This window comes from Clytia hemisphaerica, unplaced genomic scaffold (assembly GCF_902728285.1).
Source record: "Clytia hemisphaerica strain Z4C2 unplaced genomic scaffold, Clytia hemisphaerica genome assembly, whole genome shotgun sequence".
Classification (NCBI taxonomy): Eukaryota; Metazoa; Cnidaria; class Hydrozoa; order Leptothecata; family Clytiidae; genus Clytia; species Clytia hemisphaerica.
In genome coordinates, this window is record NW_027103962.1 from 1,428,792 (window position 1) to 1,444,617 (window position 15,826).

At 37.1% G+C, this 15,826-nt stretch overlaps 1 protein-coding gene across 1 annotated transcript in view; it reads right to left on the minus strand.

Annotated features, from left to right (window-relative positions):
• LOC136810252 (uncharacterized) overlaps nucleotides 1–15,826 on the minus strand; it is a 42,108-nt gene that overhangs the window by 4,321 nt on the left and 21,961 nt on the right. Inside the window, exons 14-23 of the mRNA XM_067066824.1 lie at nucleotides 15,034–15,241; nucleotides 14,575–14,819; nucleotides 13,745–14,182; nucleotides 13,113–13,439; nucleotides 12,223–12,397; nucleotides 7,351–7,558; nucleotides 6,942–7,075; nucleotides 5,382–5,573; nucleotides 3,208–4,711; nucleotides 538–1,615 (exon numbers count right to left, since the gene is read on the minus strand). Coding sequence (XP_066922925.1) covers nucleotides 538–1,615; nucleotides 3,208–4,711; nucleotides 5,382–5,573; nucleotides 6,942–7,075; nucleotides 7,351–7,558; nucleotides 12,223–12,397; nucleotides 13,113–13,439; nucleotides 13,745–14,182; nucleotides 14,575–14,819; nucleotides 15,034–15,241 — 4,509 coding nt within the window. The remainder of the gene's footprint in view (nucleotides 1–537; nucleotides 1,616–3,207; nucleotides 4,712–5,381; nucleotides 5,574–6,941; nucleotides 7,076–7,350; nucleotides 7,559–12,222; nucleotides 12,398–13,112; nucleotides 13,440–13,744; nucleotides 14,183–14,574; nucleotides 14,820–15,033; nucleotides 15,242–15,826) is intronic.

Consider the following 15,826-nt stretch of genomic DNA (forward strand, 5'->3'; position numbering starts at 1 on the left):
GTCTCAGTGACCCGGTGACAATTCTTTTGTCAGAGTGGCGAAATATTGAGAAGCTAATTGCAAATTGTGATTAATTTTATAAGAGTTGCGATTTTAAATTCTCTTGTTCAAGTTAAAAACCAAGGAGTATTCTTAAAATTTTAAGCTTATTTCCACAGTGGAGTGTGTGTTCAGCAAGTTTTGAAATGAGGATTAATATTCCCAATAGGGCGAGGGTTGATAGACACCCGGGGAAACTCGTCCTGTTCTTTTAACCTTGTTATTCATACTGCAATCAGCATGTAAAAAAAGAAACCATTTTATGGATCCCCCCTTATCCTGTTACGTCCAGGGTATATTTTTAAAGGCAACTGTGGGAATACAATGGAAAGTTAAAGTACAAGAAAGTAATCCCTCTCTTTGTCTGAATTTTCACCTCTTAGTCTAAGTGATAAAAGTATCCTTCTATTTAGATAGAAAAATAAGCAGACCAGATACGGGGGTGTGCAGATCAATACACAAGCGATGGAAAATGAACCTAATAAGTGATGATCAAACCTTGTAAGCCATCATGCCACATAATTTATTCTTTTCGTCTATTTGTAGCCAAGTCGCACCTTCAAGTCTCTTGTCATTTTGGTCTGTTATAAACAACGTCATATTCTGAATAAAACCATCTTCAACATCCGTAAACGTATCATCAGAGAGTGTCCGAGAAAACGGTTGTCCGACATTAACTTCCGTTTCTTCGGGCCGGTCACCCACTTTAGGGCCGTTCGTTTCTTGACAAAGGCCGGCTAACCGGTACGCCGTACTTTTGACGTTCATGCGACATTCAGATATTTCATTTTTGAATGTTGAGTAATCATCACGCAACCTGTCTTGTGCTGTCTTGATAACTTTACATTCACAAGGGACTTTTTGTTGTTTACAGAAAGTCCAACCAAAAGTGACCGAATCGACGCCAGAACTTGTGTAAGCTATATTATTGATATCATCTCGATCGAAAAATTTAGAAATTTGTCTCGCTAAGCACAAACGTTCTTCAATGTAGTTCCTCGTATTAGCTTGGATGAGCGAGCCAGTAAAAGACATTTTATAATCCATTGTTGGGCGATCTCCATAAAGTTTAACGTAGACGGTCACGTAAGCTGCCTTATTAGTTTTATCGGCCACCCGCAAAAGATACGTTAGGTTTGCTGGAAGAGCCATATTCTCCTGATACATTGGGTAACCATAGATACTTTGCTTTGATTGGTCAAGCTGTATCCATGAATCTGATTGGACGATTTTCCCATCGCCTGTCATGAACTGTAGGTTCAAGTTTCTTACAGAACCATCTTGTGGGTCAGTACAAAAATCTACCGGTAATTGAAACTCCATGATCTCGCAAAACGTTGTATTTACCAATAGCTGGTCAGGGCACTTCGGTCCATTCACGGGTGTCCCGCATGTTTCTTCACGTTGTCCGGTATATGACATCACTGTTGCGTAATTGTCAAATTGTTGTTGAATTTGAGCGGTTGTTGAACCCATTGGGAATAAAACAGTGATTAATTCGTTGATTTTGTTTTTATCACATGGAAAATAAACAATGGAGCATTCTCCGAATTTCACTTGAAAACCATCGTTAAATCTAAAACAAAAATAGAGAGGTTAGGCGAGACCAATTTAATTTGTTGTTCTACGGGCCCGGCCGACCCTATTTTTGCTAAAATCAAAAAAATAATAATGTTGAATTTCCACTACAATAAATTTACTACTAATTATTTGTAAGAATCAAATTTGAATAAAGCTGAAAATTAATTCAAGAAATTGAAAAATTTAGAAGATCAAGCATTCCATACACTAAGATTTTATTATGATCTTCATCGAAGAAAAAAAAAGTGAATTTTTGAACAAGATATTTTTTTGGAAAACATTTTCGGTACTTTACCAACTCTGATAAATGAAAAAAATATTTTTATTTTACCGACCGACCGACCCATATTTTACTAACGATCTGCCCGTAGAACAACAAATTAAATTGGTCTCGCCTTACAACAAATGTAACTTTCCCATTTGAAACTTTTTCTGTTTATTTTAATACGATCTTAACGATCAATTTCCAAAAATTACTGACGCGAGAATTTAAGCCATATTTGTGTTCTAATAAAAAGTAACGTAGAGCTTTAATATTGAAATATATTCTTCAGAAAAGAAAACACGCTCGCTTTTTTCTACAACTTATAGATTTACTTTAATGGGATTAATTTCTGCATGGATTAAATTTCAAGAGTTTCGCGGATTTGGATGTCATCCACGAACATAAGTCCCAATGGAAATTTGAGAAGGTCTAATCCACGAAATTTTTTTAAATTTGATTCATAAAAAGTCAAACGACCACTTTAACATGTTTATTGCCATCAAAAAAGCGTTCATAGTGCGTATTTCACAATCTGCATGCATAGTTTGGCAGTAGAGCTGCAAAAAGAGCACAAAATCGGGAAAATCTCATCTCACAATTAAGCATCCGCGAAATTAAGTCCCCGCGAAATCTTAGAATTTTGCGGATGAGCTCAACTGCAAAATTTGATCCCCGCGAAAATTAATCCCATGAAAGTATGTCACTTGTTAATCTTTATCAGAGGATATATGGAATACAATGTGACATTTTGGTCGAGTTCAGGTTGACAGGTTATTCCGCCTTTCCACCTTAAACTATTGAAATATTTCAGCATTATCGTGTTCACCCCGAAATAAACAGTCAATGTCATTTACTATTTTCTATTTGTTAGGCTCATGTTACCCAGCTGGCACACAACGTTGTCTCAACGTTCATCTAACAAGCGCATTCTTTTTTATCGTTCAACGCACGTATGTTAAGCACAGAGATCTTACTTTAATGGGATAAATTTTCGCGGGGATTAAATTTCTCGGTTGGGCCTATCCGCGAAATTCAAAAAACACGATTTTGTGACTTTTACTGTCAAATCATGCATGTTAGGTTGTTGAAATACACATTATATGCACCTCTTTGATGCAAGTAACCATTCAAATAGTATTTATTTGACATATTTTGAGTTTTGTTAAGAAATATTTCGTGAATGAGGACCTGCCAAATTTCCATTGGGACTTAATTTCCCGGATTTTCACGCACGGATGACACCCAAATCCGCAAAATCCGCTAAAATTCGATCCCCGCAAAAGTTTATCCCATTAAAATATTCAAATTCATAACTAACAAACCTTTGATAGGAGATGATGGTAATCGTGTATTGATTCGATCTCAAATTCATGTACGTCACCATCCTTGTTCTGATCGCATTCAAATAATAGACATCCGGAACATCCGGATCAACGGCCATTCCCGCAATACGGATAAGCCAGGTATAGCCAAAAATCTGGTTATTAGAGCCAGTGGAATCACTGTAAACACTTTTGATGTTGATTGTAAATGGCACTGTAACGGTATTCCCGCACGTGTCTGTCGCTTCAAGATCGAATTCATAACGACCCACATTGATGTTAAGACCAGGATAAATGTATATTGTTTGTGATTGGATCTGGGTCCAGTATGACAGGGGTACTGGGTTTCCACCGTTCCCGAAATTTAATGAATAACTGATGACCCCAGTTGATGAGAAGAAGGTTCGAACATCTATTATCCTTGATTCGCAATCGTTAATTTCGACGACACCGTAATTCAATCGAATCGGTTTTTGAATAACGGTGAGAGTCGAAGGTTCACGGGTGATCCCTTGTACGTCAAAAGTAGACTGAAGGAAAGATTTGAAACTAGCCTGAGGTCTATTGGAATTCGGTATTTTCATGTTGGATTCCATGCTCAATAACCTGGCTTCCTCGTTTGAACATATAGTTTCATTGACAGAGCAATCACCGTAAATTAGAACAAAAACTTCAGTGCCGTGTCCTTCTCTCGAGAACGATATAACTCGATATTCATCGAGAGCTACTCGATTCTTCGTGAATTGCGATATCTGTTCGAGTAAACGGAGTTGTAAATCGAGGTATGGAGTTGTCGACAGTAACAAGCTTTGGAAACGTATAATAAACCTGTAGTAATTATTTGCATTAGTCTCCACACGGACGTTGACAGTTAGGTTAGCTTTTGACCCTTTAGAGTCTGTAAAATACAGCAGATATTTCCATTCTCGATTAAAGGCTATGATACCTTCAGTCGGCATTGCGTATATGTTATTTGTTGATGGGTCGAAACGTATCCATGAATCTTGCGGGATTGGATCCCCATTGGCAAGTGCGAATGATAGCGTTAACGTCGAGCTAGGGTTTTCTGGGTCTTCAGCTAAGTCATCGGGTACCTGGTATGTGTATTTTCCGCATACCGGAACAGTCAGATTCAAGGGGTATGATTTGATCACAGGAGGTGTGTTTTTGCAAGGAGAATCTAGCTCGATGATTGAAATATTAGATGGTAGGTATTGCCGAATCGTTAAAGATGGTAGATTGGCAGAGTATAATATACTGTTAATGGTATCAATAGCAGAGCTTTCACAGTCTTTTGGTAAAGAACAATTCTGCCATTTAATTTCAAATTTAAAAGGTGTATTTTGCAGAACGGTAAACGAAACAAAATGGATACCATCGTTACCAAGGGCGCTTGACAACGCACGCATGACAAGACTGATGTAGTAATTATCAAAGAATTGGCTTCTTGAACCGGATTCTTGAAGAACAATCTTGAAATCGATTGTTTGTGGAATTGGGTCTTCTAAGATGAAAATTGTAACGTAAATTATTTTTCGAACAAGTAACAAGCACCACTGAGCTTTATACATAACAGACCCTTTCGAAAATAGCAAAAAGTAGCGAATTGAGTAGTATTGTTCCAATCAAAGCTATCGGTTAGTCACTATTACAACCGTAGGATATCAGGGGTTGCCTATCAACCCTCAAAGCGTGAGGAAATTGGGTTCGAGTTTACCAGGAAAGGACAACGTCAAAATATCTGAAGTCGCTACATTCACATTCATAAATAAAGGATTGTGGTGTCATTTCCTTGTATAACATTGCTAAGACCATGTTCACACGTTACTGTTCCGTTTCGTTCCGGAATAACTTTTGTTACGGCTCGAGTGTGTTCATATTGGTTTCAGAGCAAGAAAACGGAGCAGCTCCGTTCCGATGAAAAAAGTGGAGCGCAACCGTTTCGATCTGTTTGGCTTTATAATGTCTTCTTTTTTGACGTTTCGAATTTCGACGTTCACACTTGTTTCGGAACCGTTTCGTTTCGTTTCGTTTCGTTTCGGAACGGAACCGTAACGTCCGAGCATGGTCTAATCTTCTAAAGAAGTAACACACCGTTAAGGTTTGATATTTGTAATTTACAAGATTTTCAAAATATTTAAGAATCGAAATATTAAGATCATCACCACACAAACCTGGTTGAATTTGGAACTGGAGGGTCAACACTCGATTGGTAGGTTGTCCTTTATTTGGTCCACTATTCCTGACCAGTGTGTAATCATAGTCCCACTTTGTGTTGGTGTTCATAACCCACATTGTGGGCGGAGGGTAGATCTCAAGGGTGTAGTTACGATACCAAATCCATGAATCAGATGGCAAAGGTTTACCTTAAAACGAAAAAGGGAAAAGTCAGGTAGCTATCTAGTTCAAAAATTCTAAAACTATGTGTTTACTTATAGATTTATAAAGCCCGAAGGGCTAGATGTCGTGCTTTGGCTGAAATGTGTGTCGAGGTTAGGTAGAAAATCCTACCTAGGTCACGTGACATTGAAATAGAATTTCAGCGCTTGACCAATAAGAATTGCAGCAGTATTTTTTGCAATAATCACTTTTTTGCTTGGAAGAGCTTAGGTCAAAGCACGACATGTAGCCCTTCAGGCTTTGCAGAAATCTGTGGTTTTACTTAGTTTTCACAACTTTTATATTTTTAGGTAGGGAAACAGAGCTGTTATAGACTTAATAATTTGGTATTTCAAGGGCTGATTGTGAGCTGTAAATGGAGGATTACTGTTTACTAGTTTTGCTTGGTCGGAAGATGATGATAATGACTTTCCTGAGGCTCCTCCCTAAGTAAAGGTTGGTCTCCACTTGCGCGCGCTGCGATTGCATGTTTTGGCTTCAATCCTTTTTACTTGGAAAAAATATTACGTCATAAAAATGTAGCGCACGCTCAAAAAAAAAGTTGAATACATTTCAAATTTTTTCAACCGTTACGTCAGATCGCCCCAATGGAACGGTTTCATTTTTCTTTTGGCCAATAGCGTGCACTGACCTTTATATACCCTGGACCAAGCTTCTCAATATCAGCCAAGCAAAATCTTTGATCGGAGATTTTTGAAAATTGGTACCCTAATGTCGGCACTACTCGATAGCGGTGTAAATGCATCGAGAGCGCTAGGTCTACTTTTCCTCAAATTCTTTTGATGATGTAGCGGCGTTAGACGTTAATTTTTAGCATTGCAATGGCTTCTCCTTGGGTACCAATTCTAAAAAAACTCCAATCAAAGATGGCAGATATTGCTTTGTCCAGGGTTATATAAAGGTCAGTGATAGCGTGGAAGCTTTGATAAAAGAAGTGCAATCGCAGCGCGCGCAAGTGGAGATCGGCCTTAAAATATCTAAGTAAAAAAAATATATCTCAATATGCTGACAGCAGTAGATTCGATAACTTAGAGACCATACTCTATTTGTTAATATTTACTGGAGCTGCATTTCAGGCTTGCTGCCAAAGATTTTTATAGATATTTTTATTTAGGTATTGCCAAAGTTACGTAACTTAAGGAAAATCCACCATTATGGAAACAAAAGGTCCTTTAGCAAATCGAACGTTCGCTTCAGTAATAACGGAGGTTACGTAACTTAGCCGAATTGAATAATCATAATCACAACCGGATGATCCTAGAAGGCTTGCTCTCCTATACCACGGGATAGATAGCTTCCAAGAAAGAAATCATAATCATAAAAGTTGCAAATACCTTTTGAATACGGAAAGACAACATCGAATGCGTATACACCCACAGTATCAATATCGGCAAAATCGACTTTAAAGAGTGTACAGTAAGGAATGTATTGATCAATTTCGACATGACCTGCAGTGCCCTGGCAATCTCTGAAAATAGTGAAAATTTTCATACTTTCGTTATTTGACTTATGGTTGGATGATATGAGTTAAAATATATAGGGGTTATTTTCGCACTTACAGAAAACTTTCACCGATTTGGTAGCATGGTAGCAACAAATTTTTAAATTTTCACATCTCTCAAATGAGATATCTCAAGCTGGTCACTTTTACTACGACAATGGATTTTGGAAATTCCGCAGAAATCAGGTCTGGTTTTACAGGAAATCCATTCAGGTTATATATATACAAAGATGAATACGTACACGTCATTTTTCGATGTATGTTCAATAATATTGATTTGCACAATTAACACTTGGGTTGTCAGTAAAGCTTGTAGAGAAGCTTGATTTCTTTGGAGATTGATCAGGCCAGCCACTGAAGATGGTCCACATGATTGACAGCTGTCAAATGTCAATTGGTCATAGATTCCAGCAATCTTGATGGCACTTGATACGAAAACTCTGACACCAACTAGAAAGGATTAAAAATATAACAAGTAATACTTTAATGGACCTACCTATTTATAAAACGAATAATTAGAATTTAATGGAAGTAATGTATAATTTTGGGCATTGCCATTTTACATCATTGTGCGAAAAATCATGAAAATCTGTCGAGTATAAGTTGAAAAAATGAAGGAAACCGTTTTACGCCGGTTTTTATGGCGCGCCAAAGCGGAAATAAATACTATCTTTCATTTCGCGACACTATCTTTCATTTCACGACACTATCTTTCACTTCGCGACACTATCTTTCATTTGGCGACACTATCTTTCATTTGGCGACACTATCTTTCATTTCGCGACACTATCTTTCATTTCGCGACACTATCTTTATTAAAACGACACTATCTTTTTTAAAACGATACTATCTTTCCAAAAAAACATTATCTTAATTGAAACAATACTATCTTTTTTACGGGATACTATCTTTTTTATGGAAGCCGAGAAGTGCCATCGACAAAAAAATATTTATTAATTTCAGAAAAAATAATTAATTTTAGAATAAAAGAATATTTAATTTTAGAAAAATAAATTTGAATTCAGAGAAAAATATTTGATTTTAATTTTAGAAAAATAAATTTAAATTGGGAAAAAATACTTAATTTTATTTTATTTTAGTAAAAAAAAATTAAAACCTTGAAACATACCTTATTTAATTGGAACTACTTCTCGCGGGTTTTAATTTTAGCGCTTTTCGCGGTTTGTATGTTATGTACATTAATTTTTGTTACCGAAATCTAACGCAACCGTTACCAACCTATTTATGATGCTCTACTTTTATGCAAAAAATTTTTACCTACGTTGTTATTATGGGAAAAAATGTCAGCGGAAAGTGACGAAAATTTTGAAGGGGTGACGAAATTTTTCCCCAACAAAAATTATATTTATATAATACCCGATTTTTTTATTCCCGACCAAAAACTTTTACTCAATTTTTCCCCCAACCAAACTTCAAATCCAAATTTTTTACACCTTTATTAACCGAAATTAGTGTTTTATAAACGTCGAATTACAAGATCTATTTTCGAGCTAAGTGAAGAAAACCATTTTATTTGGACAGTTTAGTCATGTGAAAGTGACTAACTAAATTGTAAATTTGGTCGGGGAAAAGTGACGAATTTGAAATTTTGGTCGGGAGAAAGTGAAGAAAATACCTCTAGGTGACGATTTTTTTCCCTGACGAAATAAAACTTCGACATTTTTCCCCAATAAATAAAAGGTATTAATATTGAGCATAATATCGGTTCTGTCAACTTGAGTTGTTTGTGGATTGACATCTATGTGATGTGCAAAAAAATAATCTGGTCTGAACAAAAGTCAAATCCAAAAACAAATCCAGGAAGTATGAAAGCTCTCCCAAAAAAAACTTTTTTCTAAAAACAGTTTTTTCTGAAGTGAACTTAATTTTTTCTCTAAATTGATATTTTTTCTAAATTTAATTTATCTTACTAAAATTAAATATTTTTTTTCTAAAATTAAATATTTTTTTCTCGATGGCACTTCTCGGCTTTCATAATAAAGATAGTATCTTGTGAAAAAGATAGTATTGTTTCAATTAAGATAATATTTTTTTTGGGAAAATAGTGTCGCGAACTGAAAGATAGTGTCGCGAACTGAAAGATAGTGTCGCGAACTGAAAGATAGTGCCGCGAAATGAAAGATAGTGCCGCGAACTGAAAGATAGTGTCGCGAACTGAAAGATAGTGTCGCGAAATGAAAGATAGTGCCGCGAAATGAAAGATAGTGTCGCGAAATGAAAGATAGTATTTATTTCCGCTTTGGCGCGCCATAGGTTTTCGCCTGTTCTGGCGATTTCTAAGGAGTTCCGGATTCAAAGGATGATTTTTTTGGAAATCAAACAATGCTAAGTTTTGGGCATCATCATAAAGAACATTTTTCTGTAAAGAAACAATTAAATAAGTTGAAAAAATGTGACGGAAATGTGAAAAAAACAACGATTTCCGGCACATTTCCGGTTCTACAGACCGGAAAAAAAATTTTTCGACAAACGGTTTTCGAAACCTTTTCGGCAGTACTAATGTGCATCTATGTGCAAAAAATCGCAAAAAACTAATGAGAAAATCTCGAGAAAATCTCAAAAAACCGCTTTTTTCGGGACATTTCCGGTTCTAGCGGCCGGAAAAATTTCTTTTTCGAAAATTGGGCTCTGTCACATTTTGGGCATTGCCATTTTACATCATTGTAGTCCGGCGGCGAAAAGGGCCTTTTTGCATCAATCCTTACAAGTAGTAAATATGGGTTTTTATTTTATTTTCTCATTATATGGTCCCTTGGGACCCCAAAACCGGTTTTTGCCAAGCTGGCAAAGCTGGGGAAATTTTTTTATGGGGGCTTGAAAGGGGTAGGGTCATTTTAGCCTGGGGTCCTTAGAAAGTCAATTTTTGAAGTTCTCATTTAGCTAAAACTGATTGTGCCATCAGATAGAGCTTGAAGAGTAAATCTCCAAAATGGGGTCATTTGTCACATTTTGTGGACTTAGTCTCCCGGAATTAGCTGATACGTCTTCAAAAATGCAATATTTTATGCTGACGTCAGCATTTTTGAGAGAATTTTCTGCGAAAGATACCAGTTTTAACAGATGCGTCTCGAAGAGTACTATCGATTAGAGGGGTCATTTATAGGGTTTCCTAGGCTAGATCATGAGATATTTGAGTTTGAAATTTTGCTGACTAAGCGTTTTTCAACGTTTTTTGCCCTTTTCTGCTGAGTCAGCAAAATTTCAAACTCTAATATCTCATGATCTAGCCTAGGAAACCCTATAAATGACCCCTCTAATCGATAGTACTCTTCGAGACGCATCTGCTAAAACTGGTATCTTTCGCTGAAAATGTTCTCAAAAATGCTGGCGTCCGCACAAAATATTGCATTTTTGAAGACGTATCGACCAATTCCGGGGGACTAAGTCCACTAAATGAGACAAATGACCCCATTTTGGAGATCTACTCTTCAAGCTCTATATGATGGCACAATCAGTTTTAGCTAAATGAGAACTTCAAAAATCGACTTTCTAAGGACCCCCAGGCTAAAATGACCCTACCCCCTTCAAGCCCCTATAAAAAATTTTCCCCAGCTTTGCCAGCTTGGCAAAAACCGGTTTTGGGGTCCCAAGGGACCATACGATGGGAAAATAAAATAAAAACCCATATTTACTAATTGTAAGGGTGATCCTGGATCGCCGCCGGACTATTGTGCAAAAAATCATGAAAATATGTGGAGTATAAGTTGAAAAAATGAAGGAAAAACCGTTTTTTTTACGACCGCGGTTTTTCGTTTTCGGCTGTTCCGGCGATTTTTAAGCAGTTCCGGATTCAATGGATGATTTTTTTGGAAATCAAACGATGCTAAGTTTTGGGCATCATCATAAAGAACATTTTTCTGTAAAGAAACAATTAAATAAGTTGAAAAAATGTGACGGAAATGTGAAAAAACGACGATTTCCGGCACATTTCCGGTTCTACAGACCGGAAAAAATTTTTTTTCGGCAAACGGTTTTCGACACCTTTTCGGCAGTACTAATGTGCATCTATGTGCAAAAAATCGCAAAAAACTAATGATAAAATCTCGAGAAAATCTCAAAAAACCGCTTTTTTCGGGACATTTCCGGTTCTACCGGCCGGAAAAATTTTCTTTTTTGAAAATTGGGCTCTGTCACATTTTGGGCATTGCCATTTTACATCATTGTGCAAAAAATCATGAAAATCTGTGGAGTATAAGTTGAAAAAATGAAGGAAAACCGTTTTACGCCGGTTTTCGGCTGTTCCGGCGATTTTTAAGGAGTTCCGGATTCAAAGGATGATATTTTTGGAAATCAAACGATGCTAAGTTTTGGGCATCATCATAAAGAACATTTTTCTGTAAAGAAACAATTAAAGAAGTTTGAAAAAATGTGACGGAAATGTGAAAAAACGACGATTTCCGGCACATTTCCGGTTCTACAGACCGGAAAAAATTTTTTTTCGGCAAACGGTTTTCGACACCTTTTCGGCAGTACTAATGTGCAAAAAATCGCAAAAAACTAATGATAAAATCTCGAGAAAATCTCAAAAAACCGCTTTTTTCGGGATATTTCCGGTTCTACCGGCCGGAAAAATTTTTTTTTCGAAAATCGGGCTCCGTCACATTCGAGGGTTTATAGTAATGCACCTTTGTGCAAAAAATCAGAAAAATTGAATGAGCCAATCTCGAGAAAAGTTGGTAACTAACGAACGAACGAACTAACTAACTAACTAACGAACACGGGTTAATTTATAGGACCTCCACCCCACCGGGGTAGGTCCAACAAGGATGTTTAAATAAACCCTCCCGCTGGAGGCAGTTTCTCCAACTTGACTAACCAAAACCTTTGATAGGAGATTTTCTTCAAAAATGGTACGATGGCACTATTCGATGTATTGTATGGTAAATTGACTTCTATTTGAGTATTACTACTATCAGGCTGTCCTACTAAAAAACTTCGATCAAAGATGATGTATGTAGCTTAGAACAGGGTTTTAATACAATCCACAGGAGGAATTAACCGGGTGGGGGTTAGGCGGACGTAAATTCTTCGAGGCAATTGACCTGGGGGAAGTCGTCCGGGACAACTATTTAAGGAGGATTTTCCTGACTTACATTTTAAAAGGCTGTCGATGGAGGTAGCAACCAGGCCCTGAAGTACCAAGTCACTTTCGAATGTTGCTCTAGCTTGAAGTAGTATTTTGACGGTGACACTGGTTGGATTAAAAGGTTGGGTTGGCACGTTTGCTGTCAGTTTCGTGGTCGCTGATTTCCCATCTTTGTCTGTCGCCTGTTAAATAAAAGTAAAGAGTTAGGGAAAATGTCATAGTGTAAGATGAGTTCCATGTGGAAGTAAAACGTGAGTACTCATAATATGCACCATTGCAATGTCTTTCACGGACTCAACAGCTGATTTTACGTCACTTAAAACCAATCAGCTATCGGGTCCGTGATGTAATGTCAGAAGACATTGCAGTGGTGCATATCATGAATAAAGCGGATATAACACGTGAATCTCCCTGTGGTTTTACTCCCTCTACAGCCGTAAATGGCTTTAACCTCAAGCACCATATTTTTCTTCAACACGCAAAAATCGTTTAAAAGGGGGTTAATGTATCCATGCTTTTGTAGACTGGAGTCGTTCATAGACGGGGGAGGGACGCAGCACTAACCTGCAAAACAGAGGGCAATAAAATTTTCGATTTTTCGTCGCTATCCTAACTAGTAATATCTAAAAAAATATCTAGAAAATATAAAAGCTTACCGTATCCACTGGCAGAAAACATAAAAAACACGCTAGTGAAGTTAGTAAGAAAATACTTACGGTGTGATTTTGATTAACAGCCTAATCGATCGAGCATAATCCCCGTGGGTAAAATATTTTCTCAATGCATAATCCTTGACCTTAGTTTTGGCAATTTTGAGTCAAAGGGGTGCTTATTAGAGACAATAACCTGCACATTGGGTTAGTTGTCAAGTATAATAATTCCCAAGTTTTTATTTACCTCTATCAAGAATTCATATTTCGCATCAACAGCTTTAAGGACCGTATCATTTGACAGCATAGCAATGATATTCTGGTTTTGATCAATGTTAATCCAGGAGTTGTCCGGAACTGCAGAACCATTGGTTTGTAGTAACTTGAGAGAAAGTTGTCGTGTGTTACCATCTGGGTCGTCTGTGAAGAGATCTTCAGGGATAATGGTTTTTGAATATCCACAAGCAAGGGTTACAGTCATTGGTCCTGAAGGCTTCGGTGGAGTTGTAGGCGGTTTGGTGCAATTGGATGTTCTGATTGATGTTATTGCGTATAGAGTGGTTGTTTCAAAATGCTGTGAAGAATGAAATCAAAACAATGTTATAATTCGTATTCGAAAATCACTATGTTAAAAGATACAAAAATTCAAATTTTATGCTGATCACATTCACCAGATGCATCAGTAATATCAATACTATATGCTTTTCGTCGGATGAATCGAAAAAATCAAACAACTTTTAGGCTGCTGCCTGGAAGGTATTTTCCAAGAAGGTCTTCTGTGAAGGGAACAAGAACAAAAACAGAGACAAGAGCGACAAGGAACATAAAAAAGAATGACTTTTTGTTGAAAAAAGTTTTGGCCTTGGGTTTGAAGCTCACCTGTTGAATTCGTTGTGTCATAGATGTGTATTGGCCGTTCTGGAGTACCATGATTTGTTGTAAAATGCTTGAGAATGATGTGTAGTAAGCGTTCGAGTAAGGATTTTGAATGAAGACTGATGTTAGAGAACAACTTGTCCATGTGACAGAGAGATAGTATGGAAAACCAGTACCCCAGCGTGTATAACTGTAGATTTGTAACTGCTGTGGTTGAAGACTCAAATATTGAGCAATCGCTAACATAAACTTGAAAACGAGATTAACATCATCGTATTCGGAATTGTATTGTGACGTCATTTCTATGGTTACGAGACATAGATTGTCGGCAACTGCACGGACGGTTGAGTAGTTTGGTGTGTTGAATATGATGGTGGAGGTCGCTTTGTTTCCAGAAGTTGGATGAGTAGCTTGGATAGTGTATACCATACTTTGTGATACCTTTGAGAGAAGGGGATCAGAATATGATGCCTTCCTTTGGTCATTGCTCCTTAAGAGTTAATTTTCAATTGGGAAAACCAATAAAGTTAAAGCCTAAAAGCGAATCTTTGACCTTTCACAGACAAGAACAAATGGAAGATTTATGATCTGCGTACTTGGACTCATAGTCTAAATCAGAGATAAAAGAATAGACCTTTTTATGGATTATGTCATGAGCAATGCTTACCTTGTTTTTAAAATATTGCTATGGTAATTAATTCCCAGGGGAGTTCATAAGAAGTTTACCCTACAGTATTTGAAAAAGGTAAGACTTGAAGACTCAAGGGAATTAATCACCTTGGTAATAGTTTCAAAACAAGGCAGTCGTGACACTCTAATTTATGAAAAGGTACCTGTGTGATAGTGTTTATGCCGTAGATAATTTGCGCCGGTTCGTTTGCTCTTATCATCGAATTCATTGGAATAATTTCTCCATTCGCGGTTAAAAACTTCAAGTAAAAATTACGGGTGTTCCGGTTCATAATGTCTTTGAAGAGGGTGTCCGGTATGGTGTATGTAAAAGAACCGCATTCCGGTAATGTTGGGTTTGGAGGCGGTGAAGTGACAATAATAGTAAAATTGATCGATCCACATGTCCCTGAAAAGCAATGATTGAATATTAAAATCTTATCTTGCATACCGATCACTTTCTCGCTCAAATACCGATACCGACTGATTTTCTTTAGTACTCCCCTTTCTCATTAATTCATTTTGCACCAAGATTCATATGTAGATTTAAAAAAATCTCTTTTCCTTGCCTTGTAACTCTTAAAATTTTCAATGATGAAAACAGGATTTCTTAAAAATTTTACCATGTTTTCGGTCAACTCGTACAGTCGTGGGGACGATTTCGGGTGCCATGAAATTTTTCAAATCCGCTGTGGCTTGGTCTGCTGCAGATGAAGTTAAACGTTGGACGATGGATGCGACTTTCTCTTGTGTGCAATCAGGCGACAAATCGCAATGTGAGAATAGTAAGCTGTTCGGGAATGTTAATTCTTTGACGTATATCTTGCCAGTCTAAGAAAATGAAAATCCAGAACATAAAATATGACATTCCTTTGTTTTCAACGTTATCTTGGCAGCTTACATACTTTCAAATTTATAAGAAAACAAGCATACAGCGATCAGAGAGTATTTCCAAAGAAGAATGTGCGTCGTCAAAACATTAAAATAAATTGACGTTTTTAGAGCATTTATAATGGATTCATCGAGCCAGAGGCTCAGTCTGAACCTTATTGTAACCGTGGGACTTCCTAGATGGGGCACTCAAGGAACCGTATATAAATAAGTTTGCTGCATGGATAAAGTCCATGACTATTCCCTAATGAGCTTTTAGGCTAGAATAGATGGCTTGGTCGTTAAAGCGTTAATTGCATTAGAGATGCAAAATTGATTTTTAAACTCCAATTTTAGTTCAGTAGTCAGGGCTCTTGCAACATAAAAGTACTTCAAAGAGGTATAAAGGTCTGGGATTTGTTGGAGTTGTTTCTTAGTTCAGTTGGCAAAATTTTATGGGAACCAATCGGTGATATCAGATTATTGATAACGTCAGCATTTTTTTCGCAGCTGAGCTGTGGTCGTATCACCTTGTTTGCAATTCAC